Source organism: Scophthalmus maximus, chromosome 5 (assembly GCF_022379125.1).
Source record: "Scophthalmus maximus strain ysfricsl-2021 chromosome 5, ASM2237912v1, whole genome shotgun sequence".
Lineage (NCBI taxonomy): Eukaryota > Metazoa > Chordata > Actinopteri > Pleuronectiformes > Scophthalmidae > Scophthalmus > Scophthalmus maximus.
Window position 1 is genome coordinate 18,285,578 of NC_061519.1, and position 25,875 is coordinate 18,311,452.

Sequence of the window (25,875 nt, forward strand, 5' to 3'; positions counted from 1 at the left end):
TTGAATGTAACAGACATTCGTAATTAAACAACAAAGTGGTCACAGGACTTAGTAAGAGATTTGCTGCTGCGCAGTATTCTATTTTTCTTTTTTTTTTTGCTACCACTGGATTATTATTCAAAGATAATGAAGTTGTATTCTTGTGTGCCCCCCTTATACGTGCAGTGTGTGCATTTTTTACATATTTGATCCCACTGAGGCTTGCCAATGCAGATCTTCAGGGGCTGATGTGCGGCTCCGGTTTGCCTGGCTAATTTGTAGAACACGGAATAAGTCCAAATTTGTCCAAAAAAAGCACGTGAGAAAATTGTGATGTTTACGTCTAGTCTAATAATCCTCATTTTCGTCTTTGAATTCGCTTGCTTACTCTTGGCTTAAAAAACTTTCCAGAGCATGCTCATCAATATGCAGACTTCTTGTTACGGCCATTGAGCTCAGGGGATTGAGTGGGCCCCCGAGATTTGGTTGCACACCGTGTATCTAAAGGTTCAACCTTTAGCTCATCTTGTTTTGACACCTACAGTGTCCAAACATTCCCGGAAGTCAAATGTGCAGTGGGCCGATTAAGTTCCACACTAAGACTGTGTGGTTACCAGGGCGTAACCAACGCGGGAGACTGTGTTTTGTAGTCTGCTGAAGTCTCCCTCTCTCTCTCTCTCTCTGCACCCAGCCCAGAGACTGGCGGTGAGGCGAAGGCAGCAGCTCACACAGCTCTTCACTGCAAGGGGCCGCACACCGAGAGCCGGAGTGAGCGTCCGCCTTCGCTCCGACTTAATGACCTACAGTACATCAGTCCCCAAAGTCCAGTCACAAACACCCTCATGGAAATTCTCTCAGCTCTCTGTGTGTGTGTGTGTGTGTGTGTGTGTGTGTGTGCCTGCCTCTGTTGTTCGCACTTTATCTACCTGTTTACCCCCCACCCACCCCGCAACCCACCCGCTGCTGCTCAGTATGTCTGACCCCATCTATCACTTTGTTTCGACTCCGGCAACTTGCTATCTGCTGATCCTCGCATGCTCAGCCGTGAGACCCCAGCATGTTCAGCTCTTACGTTCTAGTAATTGGTCCAACATGACAGTAAGATGTTTGCAGAGGCCTCGCTTTGATTACGATAACGACAGAGGGGGGGGGGGGGGGAACCAAAAACACTTTGAGGGATCTCCCCCTTTTTTCTGTGTCCATCAGATAAATAAATGTAACAGGGCAGACGTGTTAATATGTGTTTAATCTCATTAAACAGATTACGCTGGGCTGTGTTTTGAAATACGGTGGCCGCAGAAGTGATTTCAACCTCTCTCCAGCTGATTTGAGACGAGGAGCTGGGGGTGTCTCTCAGAACATTGTTCCGAGTGTGATGTGCAGAGTAAGCCTCAGCTGAGCAGTACATGATGAACAGTAGCGGACAGGAACCGTCGTACTTTATGGTTTTTGGTGTCGTCAAAATGTGATTCATACCACATGATGACAAATGAGTGGTTAATCCTAATAAGCTGTAGACTGCGTGCAACGCTATCGGTTGCAAATGTGAATGCATTGCTTCACTACATGACATCAGTTTCTGACATTAAAATGATGTCACGATGACATCACTCCTACCATATGATCATAATTTCCCAGTTTAGGATCAATAAAGTACATGTATCAACCTAAATAATTTTTCGATCTATATAAGCTTGAGGTTGTATCTATAGTCCTATGGGATGCCTCGAAAAAAACGTATGGTGTAATTTTCGGATGTCGTTGTGACTTCATCATGATGGAGAATAATTTTCTGATCAATAAAAGATCCTCTCTCCAGCCATATTAGTTGCAGAGATATCTTGGTCATATTTTTGTTGACGTTGACCTTTGACCGATCAGCTCCGAAAGTTGATCTGGAGATACGATTCCAAGTTTGGTGACAAGCTGTGTTTTGGGGTTATTTTGTGTACACACACACACACACACACACTTACACACACACACTCTCACACACACACACACACACACACACACACACACAGACAACCCTACTCCCGGCTTTGCCGACAGGTCACAAATGAAATCACGTTTTAATCGTATGTTTATACTATTTTTGTTACTTTCCTATATATCTTTTGCTTTTGCCTTGTGCTTTACTTGTGTCTGTGTGCCCACTGATTACTACAAAGAAAGAGTCTCCTGTTCTGTTATATCCACATGAACTCGTCTTTTAAATCCAGGGAGAACAATGACATATTTATTCAAGCAATGCCTCATAAGAGTCAGCCCGTTGGAGACGATGAGACGATGATTGGGTATCAATGTTTGGAAAACTCCTCGCAAAATAATGATTTTAGAAAATCACAAAAGTGAAAACCGCATCAGCCACTCGCAAAACAAATGTCAGCGAGATGGGAAGAAAATGACAAGTGCTTTATAGTTTATTTAGACTGTGTAGATATTCTCGTTTTTTTCTTTTTAAATAGATTAATTCATCACATACTCTGTTTACAGACTGTTTCACTTTCCTTTTGTCTAATTAAGACCCAGATGTCACATTGAGGCTTTTCCACTGATAAACAGGTTCATCTAATGAACATGTAAGCTGCACGTTTCAACCGAGTGTGAATAATACGGACAGCAACTCCAGAAAGAAACTCGATACGTCGAGTGAACAATGGAACGCGTAATTTGAGGTCGCGCATAGACAATGTGCGAGGAGTTACAGTCAAGGTACAGGACATTCTGTCAAACTTCTCTTTATGAGGAGGCGTTGTGATGACAGTGGAGCCACGTTTATCAAAGGGAATTTGAAAAAATCTGACTTTTCCTCATAATTACTTTCTATCTTTAGTATCAGTTGATGTAGTTAAAAGAAATGCCATATAATGTTCATGGTAATAGCCTTTGATTTCCAACCCTTCTGATTAATCTAAATAAAACGCTGCTCATTTAAACGACCGGAGCATGGCGTAATCCTTCTTTGAAGTGTTTATTCAATTGTGATGATGCATGAAGTATAACGATCTTTAAGGGCCATGAAATTGATATATTCTCACCGTTGAGACTGCGAATTTTTTTAAATAACCCATTGTTTCCCCCGGCAGTTTCCCCAGCTGCTCTGGCGCACAGAGGTGGGGGACTTTCGTCGCGATGAGCGTGGCGGCGCGATGGGAAAACCTGATCTCGTCAGATGAGTTACACCAAACATCGGTGAAGGGGACCGTGAGCACGTGAGGGGCCGTGCGGCCTGCCATGCTGTCCCAGCTTGTCACGTCACTTCAATTTCAACTGCGCTGCCTCGGCCTCACAGCTTCATTCAAGTGATTTCAGGTGTTTTGTGATACGTGGCTGACAGACAGCCAAAGTGTCTTGACTGAAACTAGCCACCTCAGCCACAGCCACCGACACTCAGATGAGAGGTAAGTGTGACACCTAGTGTCGACAGCCGTAATTACATCTTGTATTTTTATTGGAGCCTTCCACGAGGAGAGTGTAAATGGCGCATACACGATTAGTGACGCGTAAATCATTTGACACAATACCTAATTGCGTCCTCTTTTCACGAGCACATCGCAGCGGTTTCAGCGACGGCCTGTTGCACCCAGTAACACGCACTGTCAGTGATTAAATTATTCACAAACCAACCTACATTCCATATATACTTGACCTGGTTTGTGCTTCCCCCAAGACACGGCGAGGAGAAAATTACTTTGTCATGTGTGTTGATGGCAACTGAAATATCTCGCACACGCCACTTAAAACCATAAATCCCGCGGCCAAGTCAACGGGGGGGGGGGGGGGGTTAGGAAAGTGTCTGCGGCGCCACGTTCCCTGGCAGCCGGAAAGGCACCGCTCCATATTGAACTCCGATGGAGCCAAGTGTCCTCAGACACTCTGGTGGAGGGTGAAAACGCCCTATCTGGAGAGATTGTTTTCACAGTATGCCGAAAGCTAATTACAAGCAATAAATTAATTTCACGCTACTGCTTTAGAATTAATTGCATCTCTACAGAAGTGACTGGAAGTGATGGCTCAAGCCGCTCCGATAAGGGCGGACACACTGTAAGTGGTCCGTTGAGTTGTGTGGCTTATCGGTGCCATTGCTTTACACGGGGATGCACTTGATGATCCCTGAAGAAATGATCCAAAACCCCGGTTTGTTGCCGTTTTAATTGCCGCTAAAGTATTTTCGTCACGCGGCTCCCGCGGCGCGCGCCATATGTGAGGACAGCTGAGCATGATGGGTGGAGAGGTTTCTTGTGACTATGTTTATTATAGGCGCCAAAATGTGTGAAAACTTTAATTCAATTCAGTGAAAGCGCGAGGCCTGAATAAGGTGAGTTACCACATACGATCTGCTGCTGTCACGTCAAACTCTTTCCACCCGCTGTTCTCAGTTTGAACTTACTTGATACATTTCACACTCGCCGACCGGTAAGTGCCTGCAAATAAAACTGTGCGTCAACGGATTCTCGCAGCTCGAGGAGAATTTCGTTCGAGGTTCTCATTGCTGAGTCATGACCGGGAGGAATTCATCAGTGGAGAAGTCCTAACATCACAACACAACACAGATCACGACCTCCTCCATGTTAATGTCTGAGGAGCAATCGCATAATTCCTCAGAAATGTTTCTGAAAATGCTGAGGGATTTGAATCTGTGTAGCTCGTCATACACAAAAACTACAATTTATGCACAGAATTGTAATCTAATAGGGAAAAACAGGCTATCGGTGATATTGTTAATGGAGCTGCTGTGTTTGCTCCCTTCTTTAGATATTTGGGTTAACTGCTTATTTTCATTATTTTGAGTTATGGGACTTTTCATGATTCCCCTAATTGGCCCCAGTGGGATTTTGAGGAAAAGCCCTTGATGTTCACATCTTGTTCTCATCCCCCTGTGCTCGTGACAGTATCATTGTAATCTGTGCACATAATATTGTTGTAGTTCTAACAAGATTCCAGTGTTTCATCATAGTGAGGGACCGGTTTCATTCCAAGATCTAATTTCCCCTCTTCATTCTGCTCTCTATTGTCGTCTTTGATACTCGTCACCACAATCACATGACAGATGGTCCCTTCTAGACCCTGTAATTGTATTTCCAGCTTCAGATTCATAATTCATCACACTGATGCATGATTTGCATGTCATCAGAAAAAAATAGAAAATTGGTGAATTGTTTACTTGCACCAATGCATAGTTCACATTAAACATTTTCTATAAATTAATGATCAATAATCTGACTAGTAAGATCGGGAACTCACTGTGAGTTTCAACACCTTTCTTGTACTGTATTATTTATTTATGAAGGTCTGTGCATATCGCCGCTACATTTGTTATCTACCGAATCTCACCTTCTTGTTAAAAATTAATCAAAGAGTGACAGGGCTGGGACCCTACAGTGATTTACCTATTTCTGAGAAATGTGTTCCCAACATTAATGGAGAATGTTGCGCTTAACAAAATAAAGCAGATCGTAACTAGACTCAGTGGAGAGCACGCCTCAGCCGAGGCCGAAACACTCCTGCACATGACTGTCTGGTTCTTACGAATGAAAAAAAAAAGAAGTGGTTTGTTAACTTCAATGATTCATTTGTAAAAAATTGTTAGAGAAAGTGAAAAACAAAATCCTGGATCCGCCCCTTACTCCACATCTGCACCATGATTGGATGGAATCTTAGCCCCCGCCCTATCCCTCCACAGTGTTTGGTGGAAATCGGTTTTGTAGTTTTTTGCGTAATCCTGCCCACAACTAAACCAACTAACAGACACGGGTGAAAACATAACCTTTCTTGGTGAAGGTAATTATTGTTTGGCTATTTTATGGCAACCAGAACTGCACCGTTGTCATAGTGAGGTTTTGAATAATTATGGGAAAGGGAGCACACACAAAAAAGATGAGAGAAAAGATCTTGATCTTCAGAAGGCTGGAGGTAAATACTAGCAAATAGGAGTGGCAGTAGCTGTAACATTGTGTTCTTTGTATTGTGCAAGCCCAGAGTGCCACACCTTGTAGATCATTCACCCGAGTACACACGGAGACTAGAATTCTGTTTCTCTGCCAAAGTGCAGAGTCAAAACAGCACAATGACGACATGCTGTTGCATGGGATCGAAGCTGTGAGCAAAGCATTGAGTGCATATGTAGTTTCAGTTGAACATTAAAATGTTATGAATCTTTTATTCTTGAATTGCTTTTGTTTGAATTAATTTTGTATAAAACTAAATAAGATACAGTACAAAGTCACCAAAGAGACACATTCTTTAATGACAACGCATTATTACAAATCTGACAGCTGAATACACACACGTGGGAATGTCAGAGCGCCGTCATCAGGCTTAAAGGAACAGAACGTCCAGCACAGGTGGGTTTTTCCTTCCACGGCGTAGACAGATGCAGGCAACGTCGGTAACACCCCACTCCACCCATCCACGCCCTTGTGCTGACTTTTGCTGGATAACTGTCAAAGAGTTTTGCAATAACCTCACACACGCCGCGGTCTGAAGCTACGCCCAGTTCAGCGGCAGGAGCTGCACAGATTTATTGTATGATTAGGAATAAAAAAACAGTAAGTCGACATTATTGGGTATCAATTATGAAGAAATTGGCGGAATCAAATTTGTTAAATGTTAATAAGTGCATTGTCTTATTTCATTTAGGTATTTATTTTTCTTTAAAAAATATATCAAAACTATCTAATTTAGCAAACAAGCAGCCACACAAAGGCAAAAATTATATTTTTTAACTTTGAGCAAAAATTCTGAACCAAAATAACCAAAATACCCACATCAGTTACCAATCAATAGAAAGCACCATAACCCTTCACTGCATTCATCAATACAACAATCTTCATAACCTTTAAAGCCAAGCAACATGTTAATACACGTTAATACACAACATAAAGATTATGTACATCATAGTTTTCAGTGCAAAAGACATTTACCAAAAAAACAACAACAACAAAAAAAACAGCAAACAAACAAAACCAGAAGCAAAAGCAGAGCAGTGTGTGTGCACACTGATGCAGCCGATTGTTCTTTATCTCATTCATGTTCACGGGCGTGTCAAGATGCCAGGGCTCCCTGTACAGATTGTACAGGGAAGAGTTAGCGCCGTTATTTCGGAGATCCCACTGTTCAGCTCTTTGCGCAGGCCTCTGCTAGAGTTTTGAACTTGGGTCCGAGCGTGTTTACGAAGTCGAGGTTATCGTTGTCGCCAAAGTCACTGCAGCATCCCACGGAGCCGGCCGCAGAGCCCGCGCCCTCGAACCTGTAGGAGTGGACGATGTCGTCTGCGTACCGTCCGTCCTCCTCTGTTCCCAGGTAGCCCAGTTTCTGCCGGACAAGAGGAAGCATGTTATTACTCTGGGTGAATTAAGCCTGGGCGATGGGAATCACCATGTGATAGGCTGCTCAGGATATGACTGGCCGTGAGATAGTGCACGGCGAAAAAAACAATCCAGCAGCAAATTACAAGAACGGCATTTCTCACCGAAGAAGTTGAGAATTATTAAAGTTTACCGGGGATACTATCACAGCTTTGGAGAGCGAGATTACATTACTCATGAGAGACGCCTGAGCTCTCAGATGAAATGAAGTTATTAAACCTCAGAGGTGCTCACATCTCGGCACATTTAATTCTGCCTCTTCCCCCTCACCTTTTGCACTGCCAACATCCACTGTTGGGCATATTTTTGTTGCACTGATACATATGAAGAATAGAAACGTGTCTTTAACAGTAAAGCCACAATACCTCGCGTAGATAGATGCCATGTGTTTGCCAGTTGTGAAGAAAAGTCGATTCCTGGGCAAGGTATCTGTTGTCAAAGCTCACGCCACTGCTAACCATCTGGCCTCCCAAATTTCCACCGTAATGGCCGTCGTACTGGCTAGAGATCTCCTGCATGTCAGCACCAGACCTGTACAACGAATTGTTGTTTAAGCTCATAGCTCCGAGAGTGCCCGTGCCCGTGCCCTTGATGCCCGGATATGCTGTATTTATCAAAGAGCCCTTAGTCATGTCCTCTCCTCCGAAATAGGGGACATTGATGAGACTCGCGTCCTGTGGAGCAAATCAAACAAACCAAAAATACAAATTAAACAAAAAAGTTTACATAAAACTACGGTTTCTTAGCCCTGGTATGAGCTTTCATTATTATGTCCTCACCACTTCATCCCCCCGGCCCTCGGTGTTTGATTTGAGCAGGATTCCGCCACCGTCTGGTGTGCATTCAATCTCCTTATTTTTTCTCTTTGTCGTACAGAAAAGGGCGAGGAGAAAACCTGTTGTAACGAAGCAAGAACGTTAGAAGAGGAGGCGAATCCTTTTTTTCTCATTTCAAAAAATAAAAAGGCCCCGCGTGTGGCGGACATCGCGAGAGTGAGCACGACGGTGGTGTCACAGTGAGTGATATAAAGGCATAACGCAAAATTCAGCAGCGGCCAACTCTTAAACTTTCTGTCCCCTTCCCCTCACGGTTACACATGCGTGAGCACAAAGCTCCCGTTTCATTATCTACACGGTGCAGCCCAAACAATTCTGCTGGCGGGAGCACGGCGGTGGGGTTACTCACAGAGCAGGAGGAGGAGGAGGAGAGGGAGCAGCATTGCCAGCACAGCCAGTCCCCCCAGTGACACCGAGCTGTCCTTGGCCAAGCAGCGTCCGTTCCTGCACTGGCAAATTCTCACTGTCACCGTCTGCGTTTTGCCAAAGTCCTGCAGATCTGCAACCGCGACGGGGACAGTGTAGATCCCCGTCGGAAGCTCTTTGTTATGCGACAGTGAAGCTGCTGTCGCTACGGAGGGAAAAGGTGCAGAAAGAAGAAATGGCAGATGAACACGGCGCAGGACACTTGTGGAGTTCATATTTCAGGACAGATTCGGTGTAGTCCAACAATGAATTACTCCACTGCTTTAATTTGACAGCCATAGTTCCAAAATATGAAATGAGATCTTAAAATGTGATAAATTGTTTGCACATACACACAAAGAATTTTACACCTCAAAGTGCTAAAATGTCAATATGATGCAGGACTTTTACTTGTAATTGACTATTTTTACTGTGTGGTATCACAGTTTTTACTTAAATAAATCATCTGAATTCTTCTTCCACCGCGGTTGAAATTGGTATCAGCCAAGAAAATTCTTTATCAAGTGAGCTTTTCTAAATTAGCTGCTTCTGGCTCCTTCTCTGGAACGTTTCTGTTCAATCTTATTTCCCTTCCATATGGAAAAAAAAAAAGGTGTTGTAAAGATATCATTCATATCTTCTTGGGCGGAGAGAATACAACCACCTACCATTTATTCTCGTAACTGACCATTTGCCATCATTGTCCTTAGGCAAACTAAAGGTGAAAGGGGAAGAGAAGGGAGACTGGTCATTGTCTTCAGCCACAAGCAGCACCGAGCCGTGCTCGCCTTCCTTCTCACAAATCACCATCTCGGCGGTGGGGAGCGCCGGCACGTTGTCATTGACATCCTCCACCTGGATGATGACCATTCCCGTGCCCGTTTTGGAACCTGAAATGCGTCGGTATTACATTAATGCTCATGAAGGACACGTGCCGGAAATGCAGGGAAAAGAGGATAGGCCGAGTCAGTCGCATTCTGGGAAGTTGTCGGGGAAACTTCAAACCCTGACAAGCGTCTGGGACAGGAGCCCAGTCTCCACGTCATACCAGGCCGCTGTGAGTCACTTGCAACGGTGAACGACTAGTCTCGTCACCCTGCAGTCAACAGGTGTTCTCAGGTGAGACTGAGGCAGTTTGTTCAAACAGATACTCGTGAGGGCGGGGCCGGCGTTCTTTATAACCATCAACAGATGTGTCAAAACGTCATCTGGTGATTCACGTTTAGACTGACAACGTTCCCAAACTACGCTTTCCTCCGTGACAGAATGATGGATGGTTGCCAGACCCAAAGGAGACAGTGGGTTTATAAAAAAAAAAGGTAGTGGAACGTCAATAAAACAATTAGGCAACAGCCCGGTGTTGAAGGTTGTTACGTCTTTATCCATCAAATGCTGACATGCTCGAGATACACTCGATTATACATTTTGTCCGTATTGGAGACTGTGGACATGTGAGTGCACAGCATTGACAGGCAACTTACTGGTATCCACAGCCCTCATGGTGATGTTGTAAATCCCATTTTGGACAAAGCTGGACTCTCTGTCGATTGTGTTTGCAACCCTCAGCTCTCCTGTGTTTTTGTCCACGTTGATCCAGGAGGCCGGGTCCGTGACCTTGTAGTACCTGGGAGGCGGTGGAAAAATACTTGTGTGTTACCAGCACTTTCCTCGGTCAAAGTCTGCCCCCCGGTGTTTAAGAGATGTAACATAGACTTCAGCTGCGGTTGTGAGGCTAAGGGGTGAGAACTTACTTGATGCCACTGCTGCTCTTGGTCTCGGGGTCTAGGGCCGTGTAGCTTCCGATCAGCGTGCCGTTCGGTGTGTTCTCTTTGACGGTGAAGCGCACGGTGGGAGCTGAGAACTCTGGACCCTCGTCGACATCAGTGACGGTGAGATCCACAGGGACGGACTGCCACTGGGCCTTGGTGTTGCTCAGCTCAGCTTCGTTGCGAGCCATGATCTCCAGCTTTACATTTTTGGTCTGCTCGTGGTTCAAGCTCTGGAAAAAAGGGACAGCGAGGGGGTTTATTATAAATACAACACTGCTCTGCTGTTACGATGTGAGTCTCTACTGCATATCATATTAAATAGTGGCAATACTACTACTCATGTCAGATTGGTTGATTAATCGGGACTGGGTGTCACAATCCCTGAAGTTTCTGAACTGCAAACGGCCTGAGTGGGGGATTTCTGACCACAACTGACCACAATATCATGTTGCAACCTTTTTTTCCACGCGTTTTTAATATCCTCATCTGACGCAGGCTGATCAGACCTCTCTTCTTTTCAGCCACAGCCTCATAACAGTCACCCTGATAATAATCATAATGATAGAAAATCGTACTCACCTTTGCGACGTACAGAAGCCCCTCGTTCGTTTTTGGGTCAGTATCAATCCTGAAATTTCCATTTTCATTTCCTTTAGTGATGAGGAACTTTGAGACCCAGTTCGGCGAGTTTACTAAATCCTTGTCCTCAACTGGAATTCTTAGGATGAGTTTTTCACTTTCATTTTCAGGGACACTGGCTGTGTACTAAAAAGGGAACAACGGGTGTTGTTTCTTAGATTGGACAACAAATCGCATAACAAATCTTCATTTCATTGTCACAAAACATGCGTGATTTCAAGATGGGCCTGTTTTGGAGATTTGTCTTTATGCGACAGCCGACCACTTACCAATGTTTTTGAGAAAGTCGGTGGGTTGTCGTTGATATCACCCACAGTGATTGTTGCTGTTCCTGTCTTGAACAGACCGGTGACTGCACCGTCCATGTCTCTGATTTCCACCATCACCACATGCTTGTCTTTCACCTTGAAGAAGAATGTGACAAAACGATATGAGAAGAAATATATATATAAACAACCTGCATACGTAATGCAAGGGACCAGTGGGAAGCAGGTGCAGCTTCTCATTTCCATGTTGTCGTAAATTATTAAGAGGATGATAGCAGAGCTCACCTCTCTGTCCAGGGTGTTGGTTACTGTGGTGATGACGCCGGTCTCTGAGTCAATGGCAAACAGGTCCAATCCAGTCTTGAGAGAATACTTGATCTTGACGTGGAGGGTTTTCTCTTGGTCTCTGTCCGTAGCATTCACCTTCCCCACCACTGAACCTGTGGGGTTAAACATAATGAGTACGTTGATTATCATCCTCACCGAGGGTCAAATATTCCGCAGGAACACCGGTGAACATTTCATGCGCCTCACCCGCTATGCTGTGCTCGAGCACAGTAAACTCCAGTGGGGATGCGAATTCCGGAGCATTGTCGTTCACATCATCGACAATTATCTGGATGTCCAAGGGCAAGTCTGTCGGCTTATTGGTTTTCTTGTCGAAAACCTCGGTCTTCAACTGTGAAGAGAGGTGGTTTCATGTCATTCCAAAGACAAGAATGTAATAAACATTATGGTTTGACCAAATTAAAATGATTCAACTGACAAATAACATTTCTGAATCAATTCATGGCTTCAGACAAAAGAAAATGCCAAACATAACTGCTACTAGCATCATTTTTTTTTTACTCTCATAGTAAATCGAATGTCTTTAGCATTTTGACGTTTTATAGACCAAACTATTTATCAACCAATAAGATTAAAGGGAGTTTTGTCACTCACTATAAACTTTGGGTACATCTCACGATCAACTGCCTGGTGCACAGTCAACATCCCAGAGAATTTGTCCAGGGAGAACACTCTTATTGGAGGCAGATTGATCCCAGGTCCACTGATGGTGTAGTACACGTCATGTGTGACTTCAGAATCTGACACAATCTGCAACAGAAACCGCATCATTTCAAACACACATACAGTGCTTTATAATCTGTTGTACTCTTAATGAGACCATAATTTTAAAAATTAACATCATGCCGTATTGAAAAAGACTTGAAACTAGCGATTGAGATCATGAACTCCTCAGGGAAATGTTTTGTGACGTTATGAGTCGCCCTCTGCTGGTCATTCAAGAGAATACAGGTTTTAGGCACTTCCGCATTGTCTACGGTCATAAAGCAAAAAAATATATAGATATATACATATATCATGGTTCTGTCCCTAAATCTGCATCTACACCAAAATGTATTGGGTTTTTCCCATAGACTGTAGATAAAAATGGATGAAGTAAGATGAAGCCAATGCGGAAGTGCCTGAAGCCTGTATTCTCTGGAATCACCAGCAGAGGGCGACCCACTGGTTGCTGAGAAAATTAACCCACTCCACACTTGATTTACAACGTCAGTAGACATTTTCCTGAGGAGTTTATGTTCTAATCAATCGCTAGTTTCAAGTCTTCTCCAATACAGCATGGTGTTCACTTTGTAAATTGTGGTCTCATTTAGAGTTAAATACACCGGAGCGTGGATACAGCGTGATAGACAACTAGAACCGTCCAACGGTGCAGGCGTAGGTGTAGGTCCCCGGGACAGCACCCCGCTCGTATATATCTGGTTACTAGAAAGACCAAGATGGCGACGGTCACAATGCCAAACTCGGGGGCCGGTTGGTTTGCCACTTTGGTTCTTCCTTCTTTTCCAGCCACCATTTCTGGTGAAAATAGGTTGAGTCGTTTTTTGCATAATCCTGCTTTTTTTTCTCTTCTTTTTTTTTTTTTTTTTTTTTAAAAAAACGAACAAACAACAAAGCCACACAACCTCTTTTAACAATTAGTCACTGCATTTGAGCGGACAAGTAATTCAGGGACTAATTAATGGGTGTGTCTGGGTGTGTCAATCGCTGTGTGTCAGTCCTGTGTGAGGAAAAAGTGTGAGAAAAGAGAGTAGAGTGTTGTGCTCTTTGCAATGACCTTTTCGATCTCTTTGGGATAAGGCCCCTTGTCGTTCTCCAGTATGTTGAAGGGCGGAGGACTCCACCTCCTCTTGAAGCGCTTCAGGAACCCCTGGCCCTCGGGCTGTGACGGGACAAACAGAAGAAACAGAAGGGGGGGTCAGCCTGTTACCACCGTGGCCCACACGAAGTCGTCATAACGCCCGGTGTCGCCTCTCACCTTCCTCCGCCGCTGCGCGCTGTGGACGAGGTGGACTTCCATCTCGCGTCCCGGCGCGCCGTCGGCCGCGGTGCGCACAGAAAATGTCCGCCCGCTCGCGCCCACGTACACGAACCTCTGGCTCCGGATCGCTCCGCTCGGCGCCACGGCGAAGCTCGGGTCCGACAGAGTCAACGTGGAGCCGTCGCAGTCGACTGAGAGAGACAACGGGGAGAGACGTGGGAGAATTAGAGCCGAAGGCCGGAACCAGGGAGAGAACGGGCGCAAGGTGCGAGCGGGGGGGAACGGGCGACGTCGCTCGAGTACCTCTGGTGATCTCGTATCCGGGCGTTATCGTTTGTGGCACGATCACGTAGAGGGAGTCCGGCAGGACGCACGACTCCGCGCGGGGCAGCAGCTGGAGCACAGGCAGTGGTTCAAAAAAAAAAAAGGAAGAAAAGTCTTTACTTAGTTTATAATATTCAGTTGAAACGGTCACGCGCGCGTAATCCGGAGTGGACACGCGCTCGAAAGTGAACAAGTTTATAACAAGATCAAAGTTGTGAATACAAGTTGTGAGTACTCACCAGCGTCAGGCAAAGTGTGACAATCGGAACTTTTGCCATTTTTTTTTTTTTTGAAAAGGAGAAAGGCAAAGGAGAACGAAATGAAGACCTCGCGGAGTCCGGAACTCCTGCGACAAAGTGGCCCGTTCACGCCAAGTGGCGGAGGATGGATACGCGTCGAGGAATCGTGTCTTTGGAGAGTCTCCCTCCGCTGCACCTTGTGCTGTCTGTCGGTGGCGCGGAACACTGGCGGTCCCGGGGGCCGGCTGCGGTGACTCTGCGGGCGGACACACCTCGACTGCCCCACCCAGTCTCTCTGCGGGAGCCTGCGGCCAGACGCACCTTCGGGCTGTGTGCGAGCTGCTGTGCTGCGCTTTTGTACTGAACACGTCGAATCCTGCAAGAATGCAGATATACAGTCTACGCGCGAGTGATGCTTTTCCCCCTCTCACCGGCAGGGGGAAACGTTGCCTAAGTCTTCCTCACTCCAAAGTCAATCCTGCAATCAATTTGGAACTGTTGCGAGACACACACACACACACACACACACACACACACACACACAAAACAAAAGAAAAGCCAGACGCCATGAATTCTCTCATGGAAGAGTTACGGTTGCACCATGTGCCCATTAAAGCTCTACCAAAAAACCAAAAAGTGCTCAAGGAATAGGCTGTTGCCTTCCTGTTAGAGCTGAGCAGGTGCTCTTCAGGTATGTGTGTCGGGTTCAAACTCATTAGCCTTTGGCCTCGGGGTTGTTACTTGTCTGTCTTTGCCTGTTCTTCAGGAGTGTCCGGTCCGAGACACGGATGTTGACCCCCCCGCGCCCCCGGTACGCCCCTCCTCTCCCCTCCGATCGCTCCGACCGAAGCATTCTGGCACAGGGAGGAACAGGCCTCACTCAACGCCACAGGAATGTGAGCCGAACGAAGCCTGGGGGAGGCTCTGCTCCCACAGAGGAGCTGCTCACTATCTCTACAGGCGGCCGATAAAGAAGCGAGAGTGGTCAGGGCCAGCCGCACGGGGTCGGTGTCCTTTGCAATGTGACCGTCCCCGTTTGGATCTGCTTGAAACGGGGCAGACGGTGTTGTTCAAAGTGCATATGGGGGGGGGGGGGGACTGAAACAGGAAAGGTGAGAAAAATGTCAGGAAGACTGCGTCAGTGTTTGGCCATGGGCGTGGACACAATGAAAGGGCTTTGGGGCCAGGAGTCCCGACACTAACTGCTACACAGACTCAGCAAAATACCCTCGCGCCTTTCTCCCAGGCCAGAAGGAAAGCGAGTTATTTACACTGTAGGCTTCAGGTTTTGTGTGTGTGTGTACAGAGTACACAGTTCATATTTTTAAGATCACACTGTCCATGACTTCCCCCTCCCGCGCTGTCCACTCACAGTGACACACTGGGAGAATCAGGGCTGTTTGGCTTCATGTAAATGACCAAGGCGTATTTCTTTTCTGCTGAATAGTACAGTCAGTTTATTTCTGGGGAAAAGTAGTGAGCCATTGTTTTAGAATTCAGAGGCGTTGTCTTTACATCACAGCATGACTTCATACGGTTCTTCAGTATCGTATTGTTATTATCTTCCTCGTTACTACACCAGGTGTAGCAACATGGTGTTATAGGAGATCTAGTTTGGGGACAGAGCGTCTGCAGGAAGACGAGCGGAGGAGCTCTGACGGGAGGCAACGCGGTGCAAAACGTGGGAGTGCTATTACTAGATGTCTTTATCTCCTTCCCCCTTTCAGATAACACATTTAAAAATCGTTCAAAGAAAAGTATCAATCCAGCGCCTCTCACCGAGGCAGGAGAGATTTCACAGTGCACCTGAAGCCGCCTCTCGCTCCACCACACCCTTTGGATGAGAGCCAAGTGAGAGGCAGGGTGGAGCTTTCACGCCATGAGTCGGGGTTAGTATTTGGGTGAGACAAGTTTCTTGCTGCTGTTTTTTTGTTTCGTTAGTTGTTGTTTTTTCGTTGCTTTACGAAGCTTGTTTTCATTACTGTGTTTTATTATAGTAATGGACATTTATTGGAAGGATAAGCCCATTGAGCTGCTCCATCAAGTTTCCGAGGGGCTCCTTAGATGTGGACTATTAGACTGCGCAAGTGCAACTAATGCCCAACATATGTGTCAGTCAGTCAGGAGTCCAAAGAGGCCTTTACATACGCACCAACATTACGACGAGGAGACGTCTGGTACCCCGAAGGATTTCATATTTCATACCAGACTCACTCGGCTGCTTTTCAGAATTATCTCCATGGAAATCTTTGCCAAATGCATTACCGGGACTACAAAGGTTGTGGCCGTTTTGGTCTGGTAGTTTCAGACTGATGTCAAATTATGATTGGAGTTGTCTCGCTGTCAAAGTCTGACATTTTATAATTTGTCATGTTTTTAATTGGTTACGGCGAAACCACAGGTTCACACCTGTGCTACGTACGACGGTGACTCATGAAGCCGTTTAATCATTAGTTCACAAAAGCATTTGATCAAGGGCCGGTGAAGAAAAAACAAAAGAAAAAACATGGCTCAGGTGTTATAGTGGAAATGTGAATCGTGCAATAATTCCTTTGCAGAAACAAAACAAACCAAAACAAAAATACAACTGATACTATTTTTTCTTTTCTTTTCCCCTTCCGGACACACCTTAGACCGAGGGGAGTGAAAGTCTCATGAATCATTGACGGGGCAAACGCTCACTGTTCCAACATGCACCTTTTTTCTTCATCTCCCAATCGCCTACGTACACACACACACACACACACACACACACACACACACACACACACACACAGAAAGAAAGAGATTGAGACAGCAGTCCAAACTGAAGCTGAATATTTCTAAGTGGAGAACACTGAGCATTTGGGTTGAGGCAACTCATCCCTTTGGGAATGTCACGGTCGAGGGAGAAGTTCTACAGATGAGTGAGAGAGTTGGATCCCCCCCCCCCCCCAAAAAAAAAGAAAAGAGAGAGAGAGAAGAAAAAAACTCCAATTCCCAAAAAAATTCAAACATACATTTCAAACTCACACAACATATTAGATTCAATCCCATAGTGCAAAGTCAATATTGTTGTTAGTTTATCTACAATAACCCCCCCCCCCCCCCCCCCCCCTCCCCTCCCCTCCCCCGCAGGGAGGAGCCAGGTCGGGGAGAGTTCTTCCTCCTAGTGCTGAGGGGGGGTCAAAGTCTAACACGGAACCGACAAGGGACGGTGCACTTGACAGACAGGACTCGAGACGGGACGGGGCTCTCTGTTTTTCTATTTCTCACATTCCAGGAGACGGATCGGAGGGGTGTTTTGTCTCCAGTCCGACCGCGATGGCTGCGCTGCTGAGGTGCTGCGCGCTCGTCCTGCTGGCGCTCCAGTGCGCGGTAAGTCGACGCGTCGTCGCCGTGTGCCACACGTCCGGAAAGAGAGGAATATCGTATTGTCATATACAAACGGGGCGTGGCGCCATTCGCGCTTTTTTGGGTCCAAAAGTGGAACCTTGGGGAGTTCATTTCCACCTGTGGGTCGTGGTGGGACCGTGGCCCCTGTGCCGAGTGGCCCCTGTGCGCCGGGACGGTCCCGGCACTGCTCCCGTCTTCGTTCCCACACATCCACACCTTTTCTGCCCTCAAGTGTAAATGGTTGTAATCCAATTTTATTCGTGTGAAATCACAACATACATCATCTCGAGGCTTTATACATTGAACACCCAACAGTTCCCACAGGAAGAGGATTTCAACTCTTCTGTTGATGGACACCGTGTCTTGTTTTAAAGTTTAAATTGTTAACAATTATATTTCTTGTGTCTGTTTTATAGCATGCAACCCTGGGAGAACAATAGGGTTTACAAGTTTTAACATTGCATGTCGTGTGTGTGAGTCAGTAGCAACACGTTTGCCAGATGAATTTGTAATCATTCCACCTCAATAGTGCTGATCATTTTGTCCCCCTCCCTCTCTGTTTACCTGCAGCCGGTTCCTGCGGGGGCCGAAGGAAATGGGCCTCAGTTACAGAGGCAGAGAAGAGAGTGGATCATCGCTCCCAGAAAGCTGAAGGAGGAACACGACTACACAGGCTTGGAGTTTATTGCCAGAGTGTGTAGCCTGATTCCTCATTTTCAAATATTATACATATAAACATATCTATATTTTACAATCATGCACATAATTGCTGGGGTTTTTTTTTTGTTTAAATGAAGGGAATCGTGGTGACAGTTGTATTTTTCACCTCACTGATTTTTATCTTTTGATTTATTATAAAAAATAAAGCAGCCTGTCAGCTCCTCGGGGACTGGCAGGCTTCTTTTCCACGCTCATAAAATCCGACCCAGTACATGATCTTTTGTCTTCGTTCAGATGTTTTCACACACACACGCACACACCTTTGTTTGATGTTCTAAAGCTTATCTAGTTAAATATCTCAGCTAGAGGCTTGTTTAAGTTTTCAGAACTGATGATGCAATTGCTGTATGTAATTGAGTGAGAGATGTTGGTTGCCAACAAACTGTGATGGCGATAAACCTGTGTGGTTGTTATATTATAAAAAATTATAATAATCATGGATTCGCCCCTTTAACTGGATCCACTCCAACATTTTGTGGGTTCTTCTTGGGACAGTCCCCACCCCTCCACAAAATTTCATGCAAATCTGTTGGGTTGTCATTTTATTCAGCCAGACAGACTGTCATTTTAAGGTAAATGTCCAGATCAGGCGGCTTCATTTTGTGTTTCTGCATTTGTGTTTCAGATTCGCTCTGATAAGGATTACGACAGGAAGGTGACATACGAGCTAACCGGGCCTGGAGTTGACGAGTCACCCCTCAACGTATTTTCTGTCGACCCAATCACCGGCTATGTGAAAATCCATGCCATTCTGGACCGAGAGAAGATAGCCTTCTATCACGTAGGAGCATTTGCAAATCCTGTTTGTGAAATATAAAGTGTTTTCCAGCCATAAGCTCAAGTTGTTCAGTGAGTGAAGGCTTAAGTAGCTGTGAAATCTCTTCTTGCAGTTAAAAGGTGTGGCCAAATTCAGTGACGGGTCCTACGCTGAAAAGGATATTGACCTTAAAATTTCTGTTGAGGACGTGAATGACTGCACGCCAATCATCACGGCCCACCAAGTCGGATCTGTCAATGAATCGAGCGCAGCAGGTATATTTGAAGACGGCCACAGTGACATGGTTCTGTAGAGCAAAGCTAGTTTGTTCCTGTACTCAACTCATCTTCATAATTTCTTTCACTTTGGGGTTTTTCTAGGCACTGTTGTCATGAGAGTGATAGCTACTGACGCCGATCAAAATGGCACAGCCCACACCCAACTCTACTACAGCATTGCAGAAGAGAGTAACCGAGATGGGATGTTCTACATCAACACTCAGACTGGAGAAATCTTTGTTAAACAGAGCACTCTGGACAGGGAGGTGAGGCACTGACCTACTGACCTCTTGAGTTTATGGTAAAACTCAGAACACAAAAGTCAGATCAGTGAGACCATAAATAAGTCTCCATTAGTTTTTATTTTGGTGGCGAGGACAGGCCATACACCATATATGAGCTTTATTTGTATCGATAGGTCAAATTAACATCACCACACAATATAAATGATCTATTTTCCACCATAAACAAAATTCCCCGCTCTGTCGAAGTTAGTCATTTGTTAGCGATATTCAATTTAAGACAGAATCATGCTCATGTTTTTAAGGTTATATTTGTTTTTTTTTTTAGACAAAAGATACATACAAGTTGATCATCACAGCCTCCGACATGAATGGACAAGGGGGAGGAAACACAGGACAAGGGGAAATTGAGATCAAACTTCTGGACATAAATGACAATATACCGACCTTGGCGAAAGAAAAGGTGGGTGTGACACAATTGCCACAACTGACATCACAATTTTGGGTTTTTTTGCCGATTTAAAAAAAATAATTTTGATAGTGTTTGACAGTAACAGTTCATGGGAATTTAATTTGCAGTATGAAGGGAGTGTGGAGGAGAACACTATTAACACGGAAGTGATGAGGATCCAAGCCGTCGACATGGATCTGGTTAACACTGACAACTGGCTGGCCGCATATGAAATCGTTTCAGGGAACGAGGGGGGCTATTTCACCATCACTACTGATACCAAGACCAACGAGGGAATCATCATGATTAACAAGGTAAAAAAAAAAAAAAAGACAATAACCTTACACAGTTCAAACACATAGTGTGATACAGCCAGCAGAGCAACATTAGCATGAAAACTAATATTACCTGCAATTCCCGTGCATTGTCCTGGAATCTACAGGCCCTGGACTACGAGGAACTGAAGGTTCTCGACTTGGGTGTGGCCGTTTCCAACAAAGCGCAGTACAATTTTGGTCAAAAGACCATGAACGTAGTCCCAAAATCCTACCCCGTTAAGATCAATGTGGTCAATCAAAAGGAAGGCCCCCGTTTCCAACCAAGTGTCAAAGTGGTGACTCTCTCCGAGGACCAGTCCTCCATCTCCATCAACCAAGTCATCACCACTTACTCTGCTATTGACAGTGACACGCTGCAGACAGCCACCAACGTGAGGTACGGCCTCGTACAGTAGTGACGCAGATGCGTATACATCGTCGTGTCTTTGTGTCGCGGCATTGACATTTAATGGCTTTTTCATATGCTTAGATACGCAAAAATCCGGGATGCTGACAACTGGTTGATTATTGATGAAAAAACCGCGGAAATCAGGCTGAAGAAACTACCTGACAGAGAGTCCAAGTTCTTGGTCAATGGAACATATTATGCCGAAATTATATGCATGACGAATGGTGAGTTCTGTAAATGTGACACTTGTCATTATTTCCCTACGGATGTGCTGTATATCCCGTTCAATTGGTTAACCCCTATCTCAGCCTAACTCTCTTTTTTATTGGCTTTCAGATAATCCGTCAAAAACAGCCACGGGAACCATCGCCATTCAGGTGGAGGACTCCAATGATGACTGTCCAAGACTGACTGCTACATCTCACACCATGTGCCTGGAGGATAAGGTGATCTACGCCACAGCCGTGGACCACGACGAGTTCCCCAATTCGGCGCCATTTGAGTTCACTGTGATTGAGCAAGGGGGAAGCAAGGGGAAGTGGACAGTGGAGCATTTTAACGGTAAGACCATGTGGAGAGGCCGAGTTAAATCACTGAAATAACATGAAACATATCGAAACAAATTCCACAACCGGCACTGGTTTTTTAGATCTTTTTTTCATTTCATTAGATTCACATTGTACACATTTATAGCAAAAGCACATTTACATTGTCGATGTTATACTTTAGGTTTTAGGATCCAGAAGCACTTAGCCAGTGGTGTCTTTGCTCACAGAACAACTGCACTTTTGCACATTTAATTTGATATTGTTTGTTATGCACATTACTGTTTGTTTCTCTCCTGGAGAGCACTTTCAAATTGACCACATTCCATTCGGCTATTACAGTTTCATTGCAGAGCATTGTGCATAATTCATTAGTGGCATGGATTGCTGGGATAAAACCAATATTAGTTACCATCCGCCACACCTTTCATGCAATGCCAAGTTAATGTCTGTCATGAGAAGTGTCCACCTTGGCTTATGTAACTTCTGTGTCAAGAAATTAAGCATTATTGCATATTACAGGGCGCAAAGGAACTCATTTATAACTTATAAAAAGCATTTTTTTTTTCTAACGTGGGTTTTATCCTTCTTTAGATACCACAGCCATTCTGCGAGACAAGGCCAACTTGTGGCCAGGCATCTACCAAGTGGCGGTGGAGGTCAAGGACCAGCAAGGGAAATCGTGCACTGTTGTTCAGATGATGGATGTGACTGTGTGCTCTTGTCGGGAAGACATTAAAACGTGTCAGTCCCGCCGCACAAAGACGACTGGTTTGGGAGCCGGAGGTATCCTGCTTCTGCTCCTGGGACTGCTGCTGCTGCTGTGTGAGTCGAGCATTAATGTCTCTCCTCGTCTCTAATTTAACACTACAAGGTTGCCTCACCTGTGACCGGCTGAAAGAATGAGTCAGTTACAGATCACGGCTCCTTTGTTTCGAAAAAGAGCTAACTGATTCACTTGATTGTTGATTGGACTTTTGATCCGTATGCTAATAATTTATTCTGATGTGTTGTCAAATGCATTTATTTTTCCAGTGGTGCCCCTGCTGCTGCTATTCTGCCTGTGTGGAGGTGGTGCAGGCGCAGGAGATTTCAAGCCCATTCCGTTTGATAACAAACAACAGCTGATCTCATATCACACTGAGGGACAGGGAGAAGACAAGGTACTGTGGTCAGGAGCAGCATTGATATGGATGGACATGATTTCATGTTTAAAATATGTTGTAGTTCTGAAAATCCTGTTCTAAAATGCTGCATGGAATCTCACATTTACAGGAAGTTCCCCTCCTACATGCCCCAGTAGAAGTTGATGGTGTCAAGATTCAAAACGTCCAAGGAGGGTTGGAACTCGGAGCAGGAGCCGGCGGTTGCATGACAGACTGGATGCACATTTACGGATCCTCTGATGGGCAAGGCAAAACGGGAATTACTGGCACAGGAATTGAGGCAGGTTGGGGAAACCATTACAGCCAATACGGAGCTGGACTCTTTGACGGGATGGCTCTATCTGATCAGTTCCTGGAAGAGTACTATACAAATGTGAGTATTCTCTAAATTTAATTGAAACCCCCACCTTGATTGGGGTTTCATGGTTTTTTAATTTGTATGGGTATGAATATGTATTCAAATAAATATATTATGACATTGACATTTTTAAGAAGCTGAATTACTATATTAAACTGGAATTGTCAGCGTTTTTGAAGTCCAATTCATATATTCTGATTCTATTTGCTTGCAGAAATCAAACCATGCCACACAGCAATCCCAGCAGAAGGATGGACTGTTGGTCTTTGACTTTGAGGGTCAAGAGTCTCCGGCAGGCTCTGTAGGTTGCTGCAGCCTTCTTGAGAATGATAACGATCTTGCCTTCCTCAACGACCTAGGGCCTAAATTCAAAACACTGGCAGAGATTTGCCAAGGATCAACCTTAGAGACCACTACTGTGGACGCAGGACTTTCCTTCTCCATAAATAGGCCGGTGTCTCCTGTTAGGCCCTCCACCCACACACATGTCCACACTCACACAGAAACAATCAAGGACCGGGACCGTGTCAACATCAGCACCGTCGACACGTCCAATGTTGCATCTGGATCCTCCACCTTTGACCATGTGACCACAGAGACAGCCCAGGGTTCAACTCTTTCCAAGGTACATGTCCAGGACAAGATAATGATTCCCAGTCCGACCATGCTCATACAGCAGCCCACTATGTACTATGCTGCTGCACCCATGTACATGGTCGAGTCACAACCCCAAATGATGCTTGTGTCGGGGGCCACCCAGCAGCAGGCGGTGGGCCAAATTGGGCTAAGTCAGGGGCTTGTGCAACAGCAGGTAGTGGGCCAAGTTGGGCTAAGTCAGGGTCTTGTGCAGCAGCAGATGTTGGGCCAAATTGGGCTAAGTCAGGGGCTGGTGCAGGTTGGTGGTCTCCAAGGTTCTCAGGGTGTGGTCCTTGTAGACAGGCAGGTGGGAATGGATGGATCCACAGGGCAGGTGGCACAAGGCCTCTCACAGGGATCCGTCTCGAGGTCCAGAAAGGTGGTGTTGGTGGACAACGGGTCTACTGGTGGACTGCAAGGTGAACACTTTGCGCAGGGCTTCATTCAGACAGGGCGGGGGTCTACAGAGCAGGGCTTTGAGGTCAGAGGTCAGGGCTTTGAGGTGAAAGCCCCGAGTTTTGCACTGGGTTCACTTAGTTCTTCAGCGTCAAAAGAGGACTTCTCGGTGAGCGCCACACCCAAGTTTCAAGGGAGCCATAAACGGGTTGTGCAACATAAGAAGGTCTCTGTCACAGAGAGAAATATTGAATCTAATACAAGAGCATAAAGCAAACCGCTTGCAGATCATATTTATAAATGACGCACTTGTTTCATCTATGCGGAAATTTCAGTATGCTAAATTATACTGTTATATAAACCTACTTCTGTTCATACTGACAAATGGCTTGTTAAATTGTTTAGTCCTCAAGTGCAACACTGTATGCCGTCTTATAATAATGACACTACTGCTCATAGCAAACAAATGATAGTTAACGTTTATTGGTTTAAAGTATAATCAGTTATTTTCGCAGTTCGACAATATAGGTGGCATTACGTGACTTCTACTGTCACGGCCCAGCTGAGGGAAAGCCTTGCCAGAACATCGCCGGTCCCAAGAATGACACATTTAGTGTGTGCACCAAATGGCGGCCATAAAAGCACTGTGTTTATTTCAATAACACCAGCGTGGCGTCAGGGTGGGAGCAGCCAGAGTAAACAAAACTACACTAAACCAGTCTGACATGGGGTGTATATGAATCATTTACATCTGATGCCACACGGTGGTAAAACAGTGAAAAATGATGGGATTGATCCGCTGCGTTTTTTGTAGTCCATCTTCGTTCATTTGTAGTTTGACCACGCCAGACGCACGGCAATAACATCCGCCATCGCGTGATGACATAGTATAGTGAAAGTCGAGTCGGATTTCCTTTGCACCGCTGTCGGCTTTCCCAAAGTCCTACGAGTTCTCCTTTACACTTTTCCTTGACCTCATGCAGTTTTCCACTGAGGTCAAGGAATAGTAGATAGGAAGGACAATTCGACCGCACCCCAATACTCAAAACTCAGGATACAGTATCCTACTTCTAGTTCTTGTTGATAAGACGGCACAGAAACCTCACTGTCGAATTTTGTTAGTCACCAAGACAGAGAGCGAGAGAGAGGAACAAAAGCTTATGTACGCAGTGTCATGTTCCAGGTCAGGGCTGTATATCTTTGTGTGGTGTTTTTCTAAAGACGCTTGTTTTGCCGTCATGATATTTTGGCTCTCAGCCATGCATTAAGCTGTTCACCTGCTGACCTTTGTGAGTGTTTAACTTAGTTTTGCTGCATTACATGAAACAAAGATTAATCCCATTTGTATTGTACAATTGATCAAAAGCACAGTGTGCAGAGGAATCAAAGTGCCCAAGTGTTTGAATGACTTAGTGCACCGGGATGGGATGTCCTGTTTACTAGTATGGAGCATCGTCATCATGGACAATGAACCAAAGGAAACAGGACCACACAAATTCTCCATTGTACTATTGCACTAAATTTCTACAGAATTATGTGGGTTTTCCATGTGTTTTGACATGTAACGTTAAAAGATTTTAGTGCTAAGGCTGTAGGCTGATTGTTTTTCTTCCAAGTGTATATTTTAACACCATTTCCTGGTAGGCGTTTATTGTGTTGTTTTTATTGTGTGTTCATGTGGAAAGATAATATCGTTTGGGGTATGTGGATCGGAGCAGTACCGACCACTGAAAACATTTTGGTAGAATGATGTTGATTGATATTGCTTTTGGTCAATATTTGGCATTGATTCTAGTGTGTATGTTTGAATTGTCTGCGTACACACTGAAGTTTCTAGTCGGCTGTATGAATTTAGCATATTTTGCTAAAGAATGACAAGAGTACTAAAGCTTAGTGGTGATGATGTTTTCATTTTTCAAAGTTTTGCACCTCCTCTCATAATAAAATCAAAGGAAAAAATGTTATTGGCCAGTTTATTTCTGATTTCAGTGTACTTTGATGTGTGTGTGTGTGTGTGTGTGTGTGTGTGTGTGTGTGTGTGTGTGTGTGTGTGTTTGGATGACACTCAT

The 25,875-nt window shown here is 45.1% G+C and overlaps 2 protein-coding genes across 2 annotated transcripts; one reads left to right on the forward strand and one right to left on the reverse strand.

The window, feature by feature from the left end:
• Positions 1-6,208: 6,208 nt before the first annotated feature.
• Positions 6,209-14,628, reverse strand: dsc2l (desmocollin 2 like). The gene is made up of 16 exons (XM_035635619.2): positions 14,157-14,628; positions 13,897-13,987; positions 13,591-13,784; positions 13,390-13,494; positions 12,207-12,362; positions 11,799-11,943; positions 11,550-11,704; positions 11,268-11,402; positions 10,939-11,124; positions 10,342-10,589; positions 10,072-10,214; positions 9,259-9,480; positions 8,535-8,756; positions 8,129-8,244; positions 7,715-8,023; positions 6,209-7,296 (listed from the first exon to the last, which is right to left on the reverse strand). The coding sequence occupies exons 1-16, from the start codon at positions 14,193-14,195 to the stop codon at positions 7,099-7,101; spliced, it is 2,664 nt and encodes an 887-aa protein (XP_035491512.1). The 5' UTR covers positions 14,196-14,628; the 3' UTR covers positions 6,209-7,098.
• Positions 14,629-17,302: 2,674 nt separating this feature from the next.
• Positions 17,303-25,770, forward strand: LOC118311595 (desmoglein-2). The gene is made up of 14 exons (XM_035635616.2): positions 17,303-17,513; positions 18,102-18,224; positions 18,877-19,032; positions 19,142-19,283; positions 19,389-19,552; positions 19,857-19,991; positions 20,108-20,293; positions 20,422-20,693; positions 20,787-20,929; positions 21,042-21,266; positions 21,845-22,075; positions 22,286-22,413; positions 22,526-22,789; positions 22,989-25,770. Exons 1-14 carry the CDS (start codon positions 17,460-17,462, stop codon positions 24,075-24,077), a joined length of 3,312 nt encoding a protein of 1,103 aa, XP_035491509.2. The 5' UTR covers positions 17,303-17,459; the 3' UTR covers positions 24,078-25,770.
• The last annotated feature ends 105 nt before the right edge of the window (positions 25,771-25,875 follow it).